This window comes from Antechinus flavipes, chromosome 4 (genome assembly GCF_016432865.1).
Source record: "Antechinus flavipes isolate AdamAnt ecotype Samford, QLD, Australia chromosome 4, AdamAnt_v2, whole genome shotgun sequence".
NCBI lineage: Eukaryota > Metazoa > Chordata > Mammalia > Dasyuromorphia > Dasyuridae > Antechinus > Antechinus flavipes.
In genome coordinates this window covers 222,256,933-222,277,921 of record NC_067401.1, presented here as the reverse complement: position 1 = coordinate 222,277,921, position 20,989 = coordinate 222,256,933, and the positions used below count along the sequence as shown (strand labels likewise).

At 33.3% G+C, this 20,989-nt stretch overlaps 1 protein-coding gene across 1 annotated transcript in view; it reads right to left on the bottom strand.

Moving 5' to 3' along the window:
• LOC127561465 (orexin receptor type 2-like) overlaps window positions 1-20,989 on the bottom strand; it is a 108,902-nt gene that overhangs the window by 2,334 nt on the left and 85,579 nt on the right. The window contains exons 2-3 of the mRNA XM_051996702.1: window positions 20,208-20,374; window positions 13,527-13,770 (exon numbers count right to left, since the gene is read on the bottom strand). Of these exons, the coding sequence (XP_051852662.1) occupies window positions 13,527-13,770; window positions 20,208-20,374 (411 nt within the window). The remainder of the gene's footprint in view (window positions 1-13,526; window positions 13,771-20,207; window positions 20,375-20,989) is intronic.

Genomic DNA, 20,989 nt, shown 5'->3' with positions numbered 1-20,989 from the left:
GATTTATTTATTTGGATTTTTTTGGTTGGTTGGTTGGTTTATTTCTGTATAATTATGGTGGAGAAGAACAGCAAACATATTTCTTGGAGGGCTGAAAAGGTCATTAGAATGCTTTTTAAAAATCATCACATAGGTAGAAACTACCTAGTTCATCATTTCCTTGCTGGGATTCAGGCTATTTTAAGTTTGTTTAATAAAACAGTTCACTTTTGAAAAGAAGGAAAAAAAAAGTAGTAGGAGCCAGGCAGCTAAGATAGTGAGGGCAAAGGCTGGGAGAAAACAGCTTTCTCTTTGAAGTCCTACAGCCTGAGAACATTTGGTGGGCCAATTTCAAAAGAACTCTTACAGTGACCCTGGCACTCCCCAAGCACCTAAACAGCTTTCAACTTTTATATGTCTAGGGGAGGGTCATAGGCGAGTTTTTCACATAAAAATAAAGCTTTGAAGCAGATACCTCTGAAGTCCTAGTGTCTACATCAGCCTTAAAAAGACTGAAAGGAAAGAGGTGGGTGTGATAAGTTTGTTATGGTCATAGCCACTAAAATGTTTATAAGAATTCAAAATTGTAGAATTGCAATACAATGCACTGTCATTTCACTCTAAGGTTAAGATGATTATTTAAAAAAAAAAGTTGTAATAATGGGAATTAGAAGATTGTCTATTGGGTCCATTCATGTGAAAGTATCTTAAAAAGAATTTATTGCAATAGCAAGTGATTTTATATATATGTGGTGATTATATATATAGTGATTATATTTGTACATATACACATATTCTACACAACCATGTTTAAAATGCTAGATAGGCAGTGAAGTGATCATCTGCTATTTAAAAATAAGCTTAACTAGAAAACAGGGGAAAGAAATTACATGTTAACATGCAAATAGGTAAAGAATTTTTTTGACTTCTATGATCAACCAATTGGAACATGTAAATATGGACCCCATCCTAGCATTCCAATGGCAGCCACTAGTCAGTTTCACCTCCAATTGAACATACCTATTCTTTACCTACATTCCCTCTCCCTCCCATGTTCTTCTATCCCAATTTCTCCTAGTACAATGACAGGCTTTCAATGATTGATTCCCCTTCTTCACAGTCATTGGGCCACCTCCACACACAATTATCTAAATCTAAATCCCCTCTCCCACTGAAAGAGCAGTCCAGGTACTACTGAGAAATTGTCCTGCCCCTCATAATGCCCCTACTACACTGGGAAGTGACTGGTAAGAATCCTGTCCCACACTGCACTTTTTTTTTTGTTTGTTTTCAATACTATAAAATGAATTACATAAAATGAGGAGTATGGATGGACTGTGTCTACCAACCTATCTATCTTTTAAAATTCCCTATTTATATTCAGAGAGCATTATCCCTCCAGAAACAGAGGTTTACAACCTGGGTCTTATCCTCTACTTATTCATTCTCTCTCACTCTCCAACTTCCATATATTTACCAAATTTAGTAATTTAATTTTCTACATCATCCTTCATATCTTCCCATTCATCCCCACCTCCTACACACACTCCTCTTCACTCTATTTGGCCATCACCCTATGGCCGCTTTTTTTTTTTTTTTTAACTTCTCACTTGGATTTTTGTAATGTTTTAATGGTTGATCTCCATTCCTCACTCTAACTCAAACTCCATATATCTTCCAAAGCAAATTTACTGAAATGCAGATGTGACCATGTTGTTGGATAATGACTTTCCCTGCCTTTATTCTCTGCAGTACTCTGGCACTGTCATCTTAATTACCAATGTAAGCTAAGTATGTTTGAATATTGGGATCTACCCTACCATACTTCAATTAGGACTTCTGCTCCTTTCCATGTGCCCTTCAGATGAATTTAAGTATTGTCTTTTGCCATTATCATAGGGAATCCCTGTGAGCAGGGAGGAATTATTAAAATATTATCATTTATATCTAGCACTTACAATAGTATTTGGCACATCATAAGAGCTAAAAATGTGTTTTCATTTATTCAAAAAAAAGATAGTTATCAAAAATTAAAATATTTAAAAAATTCACTCTTTCAATTAATATAACTTGAACCTCAACCTAACCACTAGCTTGTAAAGCAGGTGAATAATCAATATTGCAAATACATTCTGTGTTTATTATAAAATTGATATAAAATATACAACATGGTATTTGTGGTATAGATTCATAGCTTCAGTGGCAGAAGCTACATTTTGGAAAGGATGCATTGATTTGATTTAATTCAAATAAGAAACCTTGAGTAAATAAAATGTATAATGTTCAGTAAATACCATAATTCAATACTAAAAACATTAGTACTCTTATTTTCTTAAAACTCCTTGTTGATATCTGAATATACATATTATAGACATAGGACATGCACAGTTTAGGAAATCCACTGAAAGTTTATGGGTTTATAGGAACTTAATTAAATCTTTAAAACTAATTTTATATCTTCAAATTTTTATCTAAACTTCTCTCAATAAACATCAAAATTTTATTTTCTTTTTAGCTATATTCTGAGGGTAGTATTTATAATTAAATTACTGTAAGAAAGGAACTTTTGGAGACATTTTGGAACATTCATAAATTCTGTTGCATAACTAAGATCCCATTTAGTCTTGATTGCTTACTATAATAGAAGCAGCTAGGTAAGACAGTGAATAGGGCAACAGACTTCGAATCAGGAAGACTCATTTTCCTGAATTTAAATATGGCTTCAGACACTTAACAACTATGTGACCATGGTAAGTCACTTAATCTTGTCTGCTTCAGTTTTTTATCTGTAAAATGAACTGGAGAAGGAAATGGCAAACCATTTCAGTATCTTTGCTATGAAAACCTCAAATGTGGTCATAGAAAGTCAGACATGACTGAAACAATTGAACAGCAGCAACAACAGATTTTTCTTCCTCTCTGTGTTAAGTATTCTGTATCTCTCTTGGGTTTAGTGTGATATAGTTATTAGTTATCATTCTTTTTATGTTCATATCATACTGCTCCTATTAGATTGCAAATTCACTGAGATCAGAGATTATGTCCTATGTCAGAATGCTATAATATGTAATGAAAAGACCATTGCTCTTAAATTCATAAGTCTGTATTTGAGCTGATCCCTGATCTTTTTGATGCACAAGACTTTGGGCTTACCACTCTCTGAATCTACATGTCCTACACTTTTGTAAGCTCATACACAGTTCCCTAGCTAGATGGAACTTTAAAATCCATCTGGTCCATACCCCTTATTTCACAAATGAGGCAACTGAGAAACAAGAGAAATGAAAAAGTATTGCCAAAGGTCACACAAATAGTGTCAGAGTAAGGATTTGAACTTGATTCTCAAGCTCCAAATAAATTACTTTTTTGAATTTTGTCACAATGCCAGCTATTAAGAGGCAATGATATTTATATTTATATGTGATTTTTTTCATAGCAATATTATGAGAAATGAATCAGATAAAATCTAGGAAGTTCTCCTCTTTGAGTTAAGATAGTAGAGTGAGCAATAAATTACCATAACTCTCCCATGTTCACCTCTAAACTAGCATAAAATCCCAAAAAAGCAGAATCATAAAAAAGATAGACTAAAACAATCTTTTAGTCCAAGAAATTTGGAAGATGAGTAGAAAAGGTCTGTCTCACTCAGGTAAAAGAAGCATTCCTATAAACCAGCAGCAAATTTCACCTCAACAAAACAGTGGGAAAATCTCATGCCATCATGTGGTGGAACAGGCAAATACCAACACAAGGACTGCCTCTCCACCCTGAGCCTAAGGGAATGAACAGACTCCAGCTCCAAGAACTCTCTTCAGCATAGCCCTCCTGGGCAGACAGGAAGCCACCAGCCATAAGGAGACCTAACCAAACAGGCAGCCAGTGCAGGGACCCTGCTACATCCATCAGTTTATCACTGAGCAAACAGCAGCCTTTAGAGGCTAGGCCACCACATGCTTCAGTATAGCCCTGGGAAAATATAGAAACACCAGGCTCAGCATGTGCCAGACACTAGGACCAGGACACTGACTTAGTACCAGGGAAGTTGCCAGACATGTATGACCTCCAGTAATGTCAGCCAACCTTTCCACAAGCATACCACTCCCTCAGCATAGCATCAGATACGTGAGACTTTTGTGATCTCAGGGCAACATTGGTGCAGCATCAGGTAAATAACCAGGGGCTTCAGAACCTGGCACAACAACTACAAGATAATGCCCCTTTCTGCATAGATCAGAGTTCAAATTTAAAAGAAAGAAAAAAGTTAAAAAAAAAAGATTAGCGAAGAAGAAGAAGAAGAAGAAGAAGAAGAACAAGAAGAAGAAGAAGAAGAAGAAAAGAATCTTACCACAGAAAGTTATGATAATAGAGAAGGTAAAGACATAAACTAAGAAGAGGACAACAATGTCAAAACACCTATGGGCAAAATTCCAAGGAAAAATGGGAAGTGACCTGAAACCCAGAAAGTGCTTATGAAAGAACTCAAAAAGGAATTTAAAAATCATAAAAGAGAGGTAGAAAAAAATTGCAAAAAGAATTGAGAGTGATGCAAGAAAATTATGAAAAAAGTTGACATGTTGGGAAAAGAAAATAATTTCTTAAAAAATAAAATTGGTCAAATGGAAAAGAAGTCCTAAGCTAATCAAAGAAAACAATTCCTTAAAAGTTAGCATTGGCAAGTGGAAGCTATTGATTCTATGAGAATAATCAATCAAATAAACTCAAAGGAATGAGAAAAAATAGAAGAAAACAAAATTTCTAGAGGAGAAAAACCAACTGACCTGAAAAATAGATCTAGGAGAGACAACATGAGAATCATTGGAATACCTGAAAGCAATAATCATAAGGAGGACCTAGGTTTCAAGAAATTATCAAAAAAAACTGCCCTGATGTCCTGAGACCAGAGGACAAAATAGTTATTGAAAGAGCCTACTGATTACTTCAGGAAAAGAAATACCAAAATGAAACCTCCAAAGACCATCATAGACAAAATACAGAACTATCAAGTCAAGGAAAAATACTGTGACCAGAAGGAAATAATTCAAACAATTCAAATATCAAGGGATCACAAGACTTAGCAGCAACAACATTAGAAGATCAGAAGTCATGACACATTATATTCTTGAAGACAAAAGAACTAGGACTAAAACCAAGAATCATCTACCTACTGAAATTAAGCATTATAATTCAGGGAAAAAACAAAGTTATTTAATGAAATAGAAGGATTTCAAGCTTTTATAAGTAGAAGATCAGAACTGAGCAACAACAACAATGATTTTTTTTAAAAAGTTTCAATATCAATATCCAAGGGAAACCTAAAAAGGGAAGAAAGGGAAAAAAAGAGAAAACAAAACATAAGAGATTCAATAAAGTCTAACTATTTATATCCCTATATGTGAAGATGATACTTGTAATTCTTAAAAATTATATGACTAATAGTACAACTAGAAGGAATATACAGAAATAGAGTATGTGGGCATAAAGTGAATTTGAGAGAATAACATACAATATTTAAGGAATGAGAAAAAGAGTACACTGGCTACAGAAGGAAGGAAGAGCTAAAATGGGGTAAATTATCTCACACGCAGAGACAAAAGAGACCCATTATAGTACAGGGAAAGATGGAAGGTTGGGGATTGGACATTGTCTGAACCTTCTTCATATCAGTATTGTTTCAAAAAGGGAATAATATAATCAGTTGAATATAGAAATCTGTCTTATCTGATAGAAAAGTGAAAATGGTAGGAGATTAAATAAGAGGGACATAGAGCTGACAGAATAAAGGGCAGACCAGAGGAAGTGGTTAAAAAAAAAAGCAAAACATAGTTGAGGAAGGGAAGGATGAAAGTAGAAAGGAGAAATATATAGAAAAAATAGAATACAAGCAAATACACAGGTAGTAATTATGAATGTGGATGTGAATGGGATGAACCCTCCCATAAAATGGAAGAAGAAAGTACAGTGGATTAAAAAAAAAAAAAAAACAGAATCCTACAACCACAGAGAGACACAAAGTGAAGCTAAGGGACTACAGCAGAATCTATTATGCTTTAGCTGAAGAAAAAAAGGAGGGGTATCAATTCTGATATCAGACAAAGCAAAAACAAAAACAAATGCAATTAAAAGAGAAAAGAAAGAAAACTATATCTTACTAAAAAGTTCCAGAGACAATGAAGCAATATCAGTACTAAACATACATGCACCAAATTGTATAGCATCTGAACTCATAAAAGAGAATTTAAGTGAGTTACAGTTTCATGACCAAAAAAAAAAAGAGATAGAAAGTATTATGAAATATAAAATAGATAATTTTGATTAAACAGTTTTTGCAGAGACAGGAACAATGCAACCAAGATTAGAAGAAAAGCAGAAATATGGGAAACAATATTTACACAAAGTATCTCTGATAAAGGACTCATTTCTCAAGTATGTAGAAAATGTAGGCAAATTTATGAGATATAAACCATCTCCCAACTAATAAATTGTCAAAGGATATGAACAGGCAGTTTTCAGATGAAAAAATAAAAGCTATCTATAGGCATATGAGAAAGTGCCCTAAATCACTTTTAATTAGAGAAATGCAAATTGAAACAATTCTCTGGTACCAGAGTTTGATAGCTCAGTTTGATAGCTATCACCTCTCAGAATGACTAAATATGGCAAAAAAAAGAAAGAAAAAGAAAAATGATAACCATTGGAGACGATGTGGGAAAACTGGGACACTAATGCATTCTTGGTGGAGTTGTTAACTGATCCAACCATTACAGAGGACAATTTTGAACTATGTTCAAAGGTGCATGACGATCCAGTAGTCCTACTATAAGTCTATAACCCAAAGAGATCATTAAAAAGGGGAAAAGGATCTAAATGTGCCAAAATATTTATAGAAGCCCTTTTTTGAGTGGTAAAATATTGGAAATTGGCAGGCTGCCCATCCATTCAGGAATGGTTGAACAAGCTGTGGTATATGAATGTAGAGGAATACTATTGCATAACGAGAAATGATGAACAGAAGATTTCAGAAAAACATGGAATATGAATTTGATGCAAAGCAAAATGAACAGAACTAGGAAAACATTGTACACAGTATCAGCAACATTGTGTGATGATCAGCTATGAATGACTCAGCTCTTCTCAGCAACATACTGATCTAAGACATACAAAGGACTGACTTATGAAGGAAAATGCTGTTCACAAGCAAAAAAAAAAATAACTGATGGATTCTTAATGCAGTGAAGCATACTTTATTCATTTCATTCCTTCTTTTTTTTGCATTTGTTCCTTTTAATTTGTTTCTTCTTTCACAACTGTAATATAGAAATATGTTTTTTTAAAATAGCATATGTAACCTTTAAGTTTGATAATCACCTATTATTTTCAGAAGAAGAAAGAGAAGGGAAGGAGAAGAAAATTTGGAACTCAAAATCTTATAAAAATGAATGCTATATATAGGACTGCTTGCCATCTTGGGGGGGGGGTGGAGGGAGGGAGGGGAAAAAATGAAACATAAGCGAGTGCAAGGGATAATGTTGTAAAAAATTACCCTGGCATGGATTCTGTCAATACAAAGTTATTATTAAATAAAATAAAAGTTTAAAAAAATGAATGCTAAAAATTGTCTTGACATATAACTAGGAAAATAGGTGGTCCCCGTGAAGACAGGAACAATATCTTATTTAAATTGGTATCTTCCCTAGCAACTTGCAGTACTCTGCATTCATTAATTCCTAAATATTTGTGTGTTGGGTGGAATCTAATACTCATAAATGCTTAGGACAATATATGATATGTTGTAGTCTTTTGTCAAGTGCTTTTTGAATGAACAAATCTTGAATTACGTAAGGATTTAGAAATGACATGTAACTATACAACAATATGCTACTGTTCTAATTTATAATTAATCCACAGATGTTAATGGATCTCTTATTATCTGCAAGGCACTTTATTGATAGCATAAAGAAATATCTGATAATCAGAAGTAGGCTATCCTTCAATAAAATGATTAACAGTGTCCTGTGAAACATTCTCAATAAACAATTGGATTTAATATTTGAAAAGTCCATTTTATAACTGATATTAAATTTGATTTTGTAAAAGCATTATTTAGCTTTATACTATTTTAATTCTTGCTTTTAAAAGCAGCTAAAGTAATTATGGGCTATTATATAATCACTTTCAAACCATTTTCCTAAATTACTTCGGCAGCCAGAGTGTGCATTTGTATGCATCTCACAATAATTGCTTTCCATAATATCCATGGTTGAGCTAAATAATCAAACTCTCAAATTGGAAATTAGTCCATACATTTGCATCTACTGGTCAAAGATAATTAGAAAATAATGTGATTGCAGACAATATGAATACTGTACAGTTACTGGTATTGACTAGATTCCATAGCTTTGTGATGTGTGTTAATGGGTATTAAAACTCCTTACATTTTTGGGTGGAGTCTGAATCATTTGAAGTTTACAAATAAAACAAAACAAAATAAAACAGAAAAAGAAAAAAAAAACTTATAAAAAAAGGAAATTTAGTGAGCAACATATTTTAGAAAATACAACTGATATTTGTAAAATAACAGGTGTCCCTTTTATCTGCTTGCTAAACATTTTGATTAAGCAAAGCAAAACCCTAGAGAGTCAGGCTAGCAAAGTAGACAGAACCTTTTGGAATTGGGAAAATCTAGATGTTATACCTGAAATGCTATCTCTACATGGCCATAAGCAACTCATTTAATCTATTTGAGTTCTTGCAAAGTATCTTAGATTATTGAGAAATTATTTCCCTATCTGGATAGATGAAGCTCCTTACCTGAAGCTCCCTATAATAATGAAATCATAGGATAATTCCTTATCCCCCCAAACTCTTAGGTATTATGAAAAATAAGGTTCTGTGTTTGAATAAGATTGTAAACTTCTAGAGTGGGTTAATTGAAGCCTTCTGTTTCTACTGCACAAGAATAAAATATTTATTCTACCTCTCCATGCTAAACAATGTCTCAGTTCTCCCCTTTCCTTTCCTAATAAACTAGAGAATTCTACAAATTCTCCATATCTATCCATTACCTGTCACCCCTTCATTCTTGTCTTTTCTTTAGTGAAATTGTTCCAAGACTTTACCTTTGTGGAACCCCAGCACTGAAAAGAATCTTAGAATGTAGTGGGCCAGAACTCTGGAGAAGTATAGTTGAAACAAGGATACTTACAACAAGGTATTAACTCGGTGTGATTGATGAGATGATGGTTCTCTAGTTTACATATACTTAGTACTTATTATGGTGATGTAATGATTCTCTAATTCACACATACTCAGTATACTGTGATGATATAATTGTAATGGGGTATTTAAGGGCTAAGAGAATGGGGAACACAGTCAGTCAAAGTGAACAGACTGTGAAGGAGATAATAAAGACTTTAGACTCTATTCCTGACCATTTTCATGGTGACTATCCTGGCTGAGACCAAGGCCTGTTCGCAGGACCTCCAGAAAGCTAGTCCGAATAGTGTATTAGAAGGTGTGGTCCTCTTTTATTTTGTAGGTTTATGCCAAGATTACAAATCTTCTTTTAAAGATGAGAACAAAGCTACATGGAATCAGAGTAGAGCTACATGTTTCAAAAAAGGAGACCTAAAGCAAAGGAAGGAGGATAATAGCAGGGAGAACATCTGAAATAGGCTTCAAATAGTTATTTGAAAAGATAAAATTATGTTGGAACATATAACACAATGAATATGACTTACAGAGCTATAATCTTACCATTATTGACATTTTTTATTCATTTAATTTTGATCTCTATATTTAAGAAAGGTGCGTGTGTGTGTGTGTGTGTGTGTGTGTGTGTGTGTGTGTACAGGGTGACAAACCATATAAAATAATCAAATAATTATTATAATATTAAAAACAAAAATAAATTTAATGATATTTTATTTTCAAGTAATTCTTTTTAATACTAGTGGTTCACATGTATAGTTCTCTTTACAAATCCAACAGAGTTGTAATAAAGAAAGGATTACAATCCTGTTGGATAATGTGTATAAATTGTCATTATTTTCTTTGTTCAACTGAGTCTCAGAGAGATCAAAAATTTTCCTGAGTCACATAGCTGTTAATGTACAAGATGGGATATGAAATCAGCAGATCCTTTCCTCCCACAACAAGACCAGTATTATTTTGTCAACATTGTTCAGTATTTCATCTTTACCCTAAATAAGCACCTTCTATGTAGGGGTTCTTTCATTCTTTACACTTGCATTATCATTGCCTAACACATCTGGCATAGAGTAGTTACTAATCAACATAACTGACTGATTGAAAAAAGACTGGAGCTCTTTTAAAGGTATTCTTTTTCAACCCAATCTTTTTAAATTGAATTTTAGTGGAACTAATCCCCTACATCATCAGTGATTTGTAATTTATTTTGACATTCGAGGTGCAATAGATTCTATCCAACTTGTTCTCTCTCAATTTAAATAGTGGGTTCTCAATTCCTGGATCCAAGTAATTAATACAACTGTTAAATATCCAAGAGTAATACCTGACAAGTAGTATTTATTATGTTCTCCCACTTTGGCCAGAGCTTTTGAGTATAGCCATAAAATGATATATATCTAATAAATGCATGACATCTTTCCAAAATAACCCAATAAATAGCCATAAGAAGCCAAGTTCTTTACTAATGAAAATATGGCAATAAAATGTACCTCTTTTTTAAAAAGAGGAAGAAAGAATGGAAAACACATTTGTAGCCTGTATCAAAAAGCAGTGCTCTCTTCATTGGCCTGTTGCTAATGGGCCTTGATCACACTCTCTAATGTCATGGTAACTAACACTTTCCTTCTTATTGTCTAATGCACACAATCTGCTGTTGGCATCAGGCCCAGGGTTTATGCCAGTACAGAGTCCTCCTGGAAATAATAGTTTGGATCTTTATAGGAAGAATTATAATGTCTCTGAGGATGGGAATGCATTCCAAATGAAGCATACAACTGTATGTCATACAATTGCCAAACATTTATTAAGTGCTTACTACATGCAATATCCTAGGAAATGAAAGGAAGTACTCTAAAATCCTTCTGATTATATTTGAACAGCATGGACATATGTATAAAGATTGAATGCAACTAACCCAGTAGAGATTGTTTCATCATTCCCATTTTTATCAACAAGGGAAACAATATCAATGAGTTGTTTTTTGGCCCAGAATAGAAGAAGAGATTGTATACCAGATGTATCTCTAAAAATGATGATAAATTTGTGAATTTTGTAAATTCAGTCATATATTTTTTTGCTGAGGCAATTGGGGATAAGTGATTTGTCCAGGGTCACACAACTAGGAAGTATTAATTGTCTGAGGCCGGATTTGAATTCAGGTCCTCCTGATATCAGGCTCAGTACTCTAGCCACTGCACCATCTAATGCCCCCAATTCAGTCCTATTTTAAATCCCACTAATAGTGTTTGCTATTTGAACACTTTTGTGAAGTGAATAATATTATTTTAAAGTATGTAACCCTAAGGATGTAAGATTTTTGAAGGATGTTTGATATATACACATGTATATATATATGCATATATCTGTATGTGTGTATACATACATATATTACATATACATATATGTATATATGGTATCTGTGTGTATGTGCTTAAAAGATGATAACTTGTAGCTAACTGGTGTTCAGACTTCTGAATTCTCCAACCTCCCTCCCTCTCCCTCTCCTTTTCCTCTCCTTCTCCTTCTCCTTCTCTCTCTTCATCTCCCTCTCCCTTTTCCTCTCCTTCTCCTTCTTTCTCTTCATCTCCTTCTCTTTCTTCCTCTCCCTTTTCCTCTTTTCTTCTCTCCCTCCCTCTCTTCTGTCTCTGTGTCTGTGTTGTGTCTGTCTCTTTGTGTCTCTGTATTTGTCTCTGGGTTTTTATCTCTGTGTCTGTCTGTATCTGTATTTCTGTCTCTCTGTACATGCCTCTGTCTTTGTCTCTATCTGTTTGTTCTCTTCAGTGATTAGTTCATTTTAGAACTTCTACTTTAAGGAGAGGACCAATGACAGTCATATCTTATCTCCTCCTTCTTCCCCCTTTTTAGCTTTCTTTTATGTTCTCTTGTCCCATTGAAATGTCAACTACTTGAAAGAAAGAAATGTTTTTCTCCTTGTTTTAATATTATAGTGTTTAATACATTGCCTGGCACATAGTGTTTAATAAATGCTTATTGATTTGACTATCATAAATGTTATGAGACTGTAAATAACTCAGCTCCACTATTTTAGAGATTTAATAGAATAGTGGATCTTGAAGGTCATCAACAAACTAATCAATTAAGAAACATTTATTAAACACCTCCTATATTTCGGGCACTGTGTTAAGTGCTGGGAAGCCAAATACAAAGACACATTTTCAAAGAGCAGCTAGTCCAGAAATGTCAAATATGTTGAATGTAGTTCTCATGTTATCCACAACATTGCCCAAAGATACCCAAACCAAATGAAAATATAATGAGACCTGTGGTTGTTGTTCAGCCATTTTCTTCATATCTGATGCTTTGCAATCCTACTAGAGATTTTTTTTGACAAAGATGCTGAAGTGGTTTGCCATTTTCATGAGGAAAAGATAAATGGGCTTAATTTACTTGTCCAGGATTACCCATCTAGTAAATGTCTGAGGCCAGATTTAAACTTAAAAAGATGGTTCTTCCTGACTCCTGATTTAGTACCCTAACCACTCTATCACCTAACTGCTCAATGAGGGGATGTGTAATATCATAAAGCATAAATAATAATACCTTTAAAACTCTTCCACATGAGGTCCACAGGGGTACATATATAAGGCATAGCATCTCTGGTTTCTATTTGAATTTGACACCACTGATGTATTCCATCCTTCTCATCTTAAAAATGAGAAAACTAATGCCCATGGAAGGGAAATAATTTAATAAAGAAAAATATCTTTATTAATTAGTGAATCCAAAATCAGAATGACCTAATGACCTCTTTGAAATATAGTAGACTCACTTCATTGGATAATTTTTTTTAAAAAGCTATATGACTTTTTATTGAATATAGTCTAGAGGATACTATTTGGGGGTATAGGTTATACTAGAGAATAATTGAGATTTATCAATTTTGAAGTTCTGTAGTTAGTGACAGAGTCTGAATTAAAACTCAGATTTTAAAATTTCCTGTTCAAGACTCTCACTATTGCCTTAGAAACATAGATTGTAGAATTATAAGACCATTGTTTCAATGTTGGAAAGGAATTTATATGTGACTTGGTCAATATCATATCAACACTAATCAAGAGAACCAAGATACAAACTGGGATACTTTAGTTCCAAGGACTCTTGCTATTGTGTAACCTTCAGATTATCAAGAATGAACTGTGAATTAATTTGTATTTATATGTTTTAAAAACATATAAACCAAACCACGTGCACTTGGAATGTGTAGGGATCACAGAAAGATATGAAACATGCTTAAAGGTCCAGGATTGAAAAAACACCAAGAAGAATGTCAAACCTGGTTAACAGTTGACATGCCAGTAGGTAGATAATAACATACTCACCACCCCAGTGTTCATCGCACACTGTAAACAGAGTGGTTTTATTGGCTAAATCTGGGAGCACATTGCTGCATTCCATGACAATAGCCTGAGGAATCATTATGATGCACGATACAATCCAGATAATTACAATGCTGTTCCTTGCCCGCTTGGCAGTGCTCTTAAACATCAAAGGGTGACAAATGGCATACCATCGATCCAAGGCTATGCAGCTCAATGTTAGCACAGATACAGAGACGGACACGGTCTAAGAAGAAGAAAAGACAAAAAGAATGCATGAAAACAACTATTTTGAAAACTGAAAATGCTTTAAGTTTTTGACTCAGTGAGAGAGCTATTCACTATTGATAAACAGGGAGTCAAGGAAGGTATATGTAAGTTCTATCAAGAAATCTTTCCTCAAATCTCTGTGGGAATGAAAAAAGTTAAAACATTAATCTGTGGGCTGAAGGAGGGAAAGGCAAAAGAAACATTTGTAAAGGTAGTTCATGCTTTTTATATAAAAACAATCCCTAAAGTTATAAAGATGGATGTTTTTATTTCCCATTTCACCTTTGGAAAGAGTGTCATCATTACTTTGTCTTGCTGACTTCTACAGTGACAGAGAAAATCATAGAGTCATAAAAATAATCTACTTAGAGCTACCCCAAATCATAACATTATCTTTCACTTATTTTATGGAAATAAATATAATATTCATCTTATTCCTTTCAATAATGAAGTAGCAATTGAATCTCAATTTCAATTTCATTTAGTCCTTTTCAAATAGACTGTACTAAAGGAAATTTTAAAAAAAATTAAAAGAAAGCTCATTATATAGATATTAATTCAAATGACTCCATATTTTAATAGAAATCCCCTTCTCCCCAAAATATAATTATCTGTACTTGATCTCACTCAAGACTCCTGTCTGCAATGTTAAGAGTCGTAGGACCAGATTTCTAAAATATGAAAAGCTTTGTCTGGTTATGAATGACTCACAGGCTTACTATAATCCTGTAGTTTTATAGCTTGCCAAATGCTTAATTCATTGTCACTTTTCTCTTTCATTCACTAGGTTTGTACTGCATTCTGTTCAAGAAATTCTCTATAATCTCTAGTCATCTCTCTACGTTCAGTCCAGAACTACTTCATTGTCGATGCATAGGATTCTAGGATTAGTAAACTGGTTCTGGGTATAACATGGTCCTGATAAATATTAGAAAAGGTTTGCTTTGACTTGTAATGTTTTCATGAAAGCATTAAAACAATAGCTAATCAGTAGTTCATTGTGGTTTTTCATTCATAAGCCCTGAGAATTAAGGCAGATGATTAGAAAAATGTTCTGTCATTATGAATCTATTTGCATTCATTATTCACCTAAAATAAATATCAGGGGTACCCTCTGCCACTTAGGTGACAATTGCATCCAATATAATGTAATCTAAGATGATGATAATAATATACAACTAAATATATATATATAAAACTATAGTAGTTATTTATAGCAATTTAAGGTTTTACAAAATACAAATATCAATTCTTCTTATTCTGACAGTATTATTAAACACTTTTTATAGATGAGGAAAGTTTTCCAAGATCACACAGCTAGTAAATGCCAAATATCACTTTTTAAATTCAGGTCTTCTAGTTATGGGTATAACCCTCTATTCTCTGAGCTCCTTAGCTATTTCTATTAAGTGTCTCTGGCTTTGTACTAAGTGTTAGATGGTAGAGAGACAAATATAAAAACAAAACAACCTACCCCCCAAAAACAAACCAACAAGATAACTCTGCTCTCTAGAAACTTGGTAAAATTTATAAATGGATAAGATATATTCATGATTACTGGACAAGGAAGAAATAAATACTAGCAAGCATGGTTGAGATTCTTAACCATTTTTATGTATCTTGGACTCTTTGGATGAAGTCCATGGACCCCTTCTCTGGATAATGTCTTTAAAGGTATAAAAATACACAGGATTAGAAAGAAAAACAATTATATTACCAATATAATTGACAAAAAATTCATTGTCCTTAGGTTAATAATCCTTGAATTAAGGGATTCAAGAGAGCTTTCTTATTTAGAAAATGTCAGCAAACTGAATCTTGAGTGTGCCTAGGGAACTAAAGAGACAGAAGTTAGAATGGAGAACTTCCTAAAAATGATAGAAAAACCTAAGCAAGGCAAGGATATTTGCAACAATGGAGTCTCAAGTCTGGGAAAGAGTAGACATTGGTTTGTTGGGGAAATGAATGAAGGAGTAATGTGTGATATGACTGGGAAAGTACATGTATATCAAAATGGATTTAATTGGCAAGTAAAAGAGTTTGTGTATTTGTGTATTTTCCATTAGTTAATGGGAGTCACTGAAGATTTTTAAGCAGGGAAGAGAAGAGAGGGGAATTTGGACATAATTTGGATGTTAGGAATCTTGTTTTGATAGTTATATGGTAATAAATTGCAAAGAAGAGAGACTGAAAGCTGAACATTAAAATGTGAGGTTGATGCAATAGACCAGGGAAAATGTGATGAATAGAACTAGGATAATGACTGCATAAATGGACAGAAAAGAGGTGGACAATTGGAGGATACAACAAAAAAACTGATATTTGTATTTTGCAAAACCTTAAATTGCTATATATAAAACTACTATATATATATAATTTCTAGTTGTGTATTGTTATCATTTTCTTAGGTTACATTATATTGGATCCAATTGTCATCTAAGTGGCAGAGGGGACTCCTGATATTTATTTTAAGTGAATAGTGAATGCAAATAGATTCATAATGACATAGAACATTTTTTCTACTAGTCTCAGGGCTTATGAATGAGAAACCACATATCACAAGATATGACAAATAATCAGATCTGAAGAATGAAAGAAAGGCAAAACTGAGTATAGGTTATGAACCTGAATGACCCTTTGTTGAAAAAATTAAGGATACAGTGAACTCTAAAGTATGAAGGTTGAAAAAAGGGAAGATCAAAACATGAACTCAGAAAAAAGACAACAAAGTTAGAACTAATACATCTAAAGCCTCAAAGAAAAATGTGAATTGGTCTCAAGCTCAAAACGAATAGCTGGAAGAGTGCAAAAAGAGAGGTAGAAGAATAACTGGGGAAATAAATGACAGTGATGTAGTAAAAATCATGAAAAACAAATCAATATCTTAGTAGAGGAAGGCACAAAAGTTTAATTAGAGAAATGTAAAACTCAGGAAAATCCCTTTTCCCATCACCTTCAAATAACAATTTTCAAATAAATCTAATTCAAGGAAAAAAATACTCCACATTGAATAGCATTTATTCTTCAATGATTCATAAAGATGGGATGTATTTAAATGAAAGCTATTACTTTTGGAATGTCATTCCAATTGAAAGCTACTCAATATAAAACTAACGTTATAGGGTCTACTATTTGGTGATGACAAAAGAAAAAAATAGTAAAACAAAAAACAGATCTATATATATATATTTTTTAATGTTAGCTTAGTGGTCCAAAAACTGATATCCTCAAATTTACTTTTCCCCCTTTTCAACTATGAAACAAACAACCCCTCACTCCCCAAAAGAAAACAATTTCATCTAATTTTCTGCATTAACAGAAGGATAATGAAGATTTCAAGTTATATATATATATATATATATATATATACATATATATATATATGTATATATATATATATATATTTGTCTTTAAATTATATATATATGTATAATATAATTCTCTTAAGAATAGTGATTTTTTGAATAGTATGATTCACTGTAACAAACAGTCATACATATCATTAATTTAATTAATTAATTTAACGATTGATTTTGTAAATACCACATAATAGAGTCTTTATAGAATGTTTTATACTTTACATAAATTTTTAAAGTTGTCTGCATACTACTATGGGGGAGGTAATCCGAATTATGTTATCAATAAGCAGAGGAGATTTGAATCCAAAGAAGGTAAAGTGGAGTTACATCTGATGATTTATTTGTTTTTACATTCAGCTTTGCACATCTTGGCTTTTCTAAAAGCAGGACAAATCTGTACTACAACCACACTTGATAATTTATCTACCAATTAGGAGTAAATATTTATCAGATGCCATTTGCCTTTCATTCTACAGTTCAACTGTGTTTTTGGAACTGAAGAGTATACAAAGTCAGACTTTTTCAGTTTGAAATTAGGCAGAACTTAAATTTATTTCAATACATTTCTAGAGAAGTAATTAAGCTATTAGGACTTGGAGTAACCATCATCCCTGTTTAATACAGATAGGTTCCAAAGATGCATAGCAAGACGTCCTTCATAATCAAGTAAGAAAACATTTATGAAGCATTTGCTACACGGCAGCCACTGAGTTTGATAATGCTCTTACTTCTGTCAGTCTGGAGAAGGATAGCATCCTGGAGAAATACCCTGGTAGCTTCCTCAAAATTTTTCTAAGGTCCTGCTCTGACACCATCTGAGAATTAGATAACAGTTATCATAGCCACACTTCCACATTAATATAGGAAAACCTCCTTACAAAGAGTCTTAAGGAATTTAATTTCCTGTAGGGGCATAATTTCTGAACCTGCCCTGAGCCATTAGTGACTCATCATAGTACACAATAATGGGAGAAAAGATGACTTTTCCACTATAGGGGACCGAGCTCAACACAGTTTATTTCCAAATTACTTGTTTATTGATATCAAATGATTGATTTATTCTATTTTTCATCAATAATATAATCGTAATTATTAGATATTGAAAGGGATTTCTAATTGATTATTTTTTGAATTTGAAATAAATCCCTCAAACCCTCATTAGAGATATCCTTTGATCATGCTGCCATGAGAAATGAAGCAGATTTCTTATATCCTGAAAGATGTGGGATCGAGATATGATTCACTTATGCTCTCTGAGCAAGGATGTGTGGAGTCAGATTTAATTGGCTCTTGATAGGCTATCGTTAAATTTCCAGGCAATCATTAACAACTTTTTAAATCAACATGTGATACAATTTAGGCTGGATTATAGTTTCCTTGATTGTTTACACTTAAGAAAGTGGTGAAGAAAATATTAAAACAAAATAATCTTAAAATATGCCCTTTCTGGAGAGCTGACTTAAATATTTATCAACATACCCCTTCCTTGGTTTCTTTAAGTATAAAATGAGAATATTAACACTATTTTAACTACATTTTTCAGGGTTCTATGAGGCTCAAATGGAATGATACACATAAAGAACTATAAAATATCTATTATTATTATTATTAATATTACTTACTACTAAGTAATAATGAAAAGTTAAGATTTTTTACAAATTCCAACACGACAAAAACATTACCTTCATGGTCAAGCATTTAAAAAAATAAATAAATAACATGTAACAGTTGAAAATATAATTTTAAAAAATTAACAAGTCACCACAGAATCACAGAGTCAAAGTTAGAAGGGACGTGGTAGGAGCACACAGTAAGCCTTCAGCAATGATGATCACCAAATACATACTTAGGACTGGAAGAAACCTGGACAGATTATCTAGTTGAGCTCTTCCTTTCACAGATGAGGAAACAAGTGCTAGAAAGATTAAATGACTTTTCCCTAGAACTAAATAGCTAGTAAGAGGCCAAAGAAGAGTTACTTAAGTGGTACAGTGGTTAGAAAATGAGTGTGGGGATCAGGAAGATTCTTTTTCATAAATTCAGATCTGACCATTGATATTTATTATCTGTGTGTCCCTGGACAAGTCACTTAAATATGTTTGCCTCAGTTTTCTTATCTGTGAAATGACCTGGAGAAGGAAAGGATAAACTACTCTAGAAGCTTTATCAAGAAAACTCCAATGAGGTCACAGGATTGGACAAGTGGAAAACAATTGAACAAAAATAAAGGACCGAAGCAGAATTTGCACCCAATTTCTTATACACTAAATCCAGCATGATCGTCAAAGAACCATGATAGAAGTAATTTCTTAATTCTCAACAGAGTTCACCTATTTCTAAAGACTTGTCTCTCAATTTTTCTTTTGCATAAATTAGCAACAAAACTGACCAGAAGCAATTATTTTAAATAACTCCTAATCTGATTCCTTTTCCCTTCACCCAAAATATACCTTTTATTTTTTTAACTCCATATCATGTTCTCCAGCAGGGCTAAATAGGGATTGTGCTCCTCTGCCTCTGAAGTGTTCATACCAGATAGTCAAAGGAGACAATATGGTAAAAAGAAAAAAAAATGCCAGATTTGGAATTAGGAATAAATGGGATTGAATCCTATTTTTAATAATAACTGTGTTCTATGAGTAAATTGATTACTCTAAGTTTTGGTTTCCTCATCTGTAATAATAATAATCTATCTCACAGAATTGTTGTCATAATGTTAAAATGAGTTTATAGAGCATCATAGATCTGGAACTAGAAGTGAATTCAAATACCACCTTATCTAATTCTGACACTGCACAGATGGGAAATTGGAACCAATGGAGATAAAAGTATAAATATGAGAGATTCTTGTGGACTGAATATTGACTTAGAAATATCTGTGTTTTCATTTATTTTATGAAATATTTCTATTACATTTTAATCTAGTTCATATCACATTTAAGAATCTTGGCAGTGGGAATATTGTGTTTGATACCTTTGTACTAGTCCTTCTCCTAGGGTACATTTAAAAAGATATTATAGTGATACTCAGAAAGACAACCGAAAATAACCATACCTGTAAGTAAGGGATCACTTTGCAGAGGGATTGCCCAAAGAACCAAGTCTCTGTAATATCCACCACCAATGTTGCTGGGAGACAAGTAATGGTCACAAGCACATCTGCCAGGGAAAGGTTCACGATGAAGTAGTTGGTGACAGTCCTCATGTGATGATTCTTCCACACTGCAACACAAACTAATTTTGAAAGAAAAATAAGTAGGGACTCAGAGATGACTCAATCCAGCAGAAAACTCAGCTAAACTATTTAGTACTCCATGGATAGGAAGTAGGAAGGGAAATGGAAAGGGAAAGATGTTTACAATTAGGTGTTATCTTTTGGCAGAAGTGGCTAATCAGGTGATTGAATTCATTTAAAATGAATGTGCTTCACCCTTGAGGAGTTTCTGAGAGGAGAGGACAACTGGGATAATACATCTTGTATTATGGAGAATTTGTTAACTCCAGTTGTCTGTGACTCTGTCTCTTAATAGTAGTTACCATGAAATTGACTGATACCTGAACTCCAAGAAGTACATCCTAGAATAAAATTTATTCATTCTGTAAGAAGCAAAATTGTAAGGTATATTAACTTCTCCTCCCTTGAAAAGGAGACATCGACCATTTTTGAATATATGATGATGTGGCAAGGGGAGGGGAGAACATGAAACATATCAAGGACTGTATATAGTGGGATTGTCAAGAAATATTGGATTTTCGAAGGTTCTCCTCCAGTGGAAATTCTGAGGAGGAGAATGAGGAGGTAGAACGTTATTATGGAAAATAACTTCTGACTCTGAC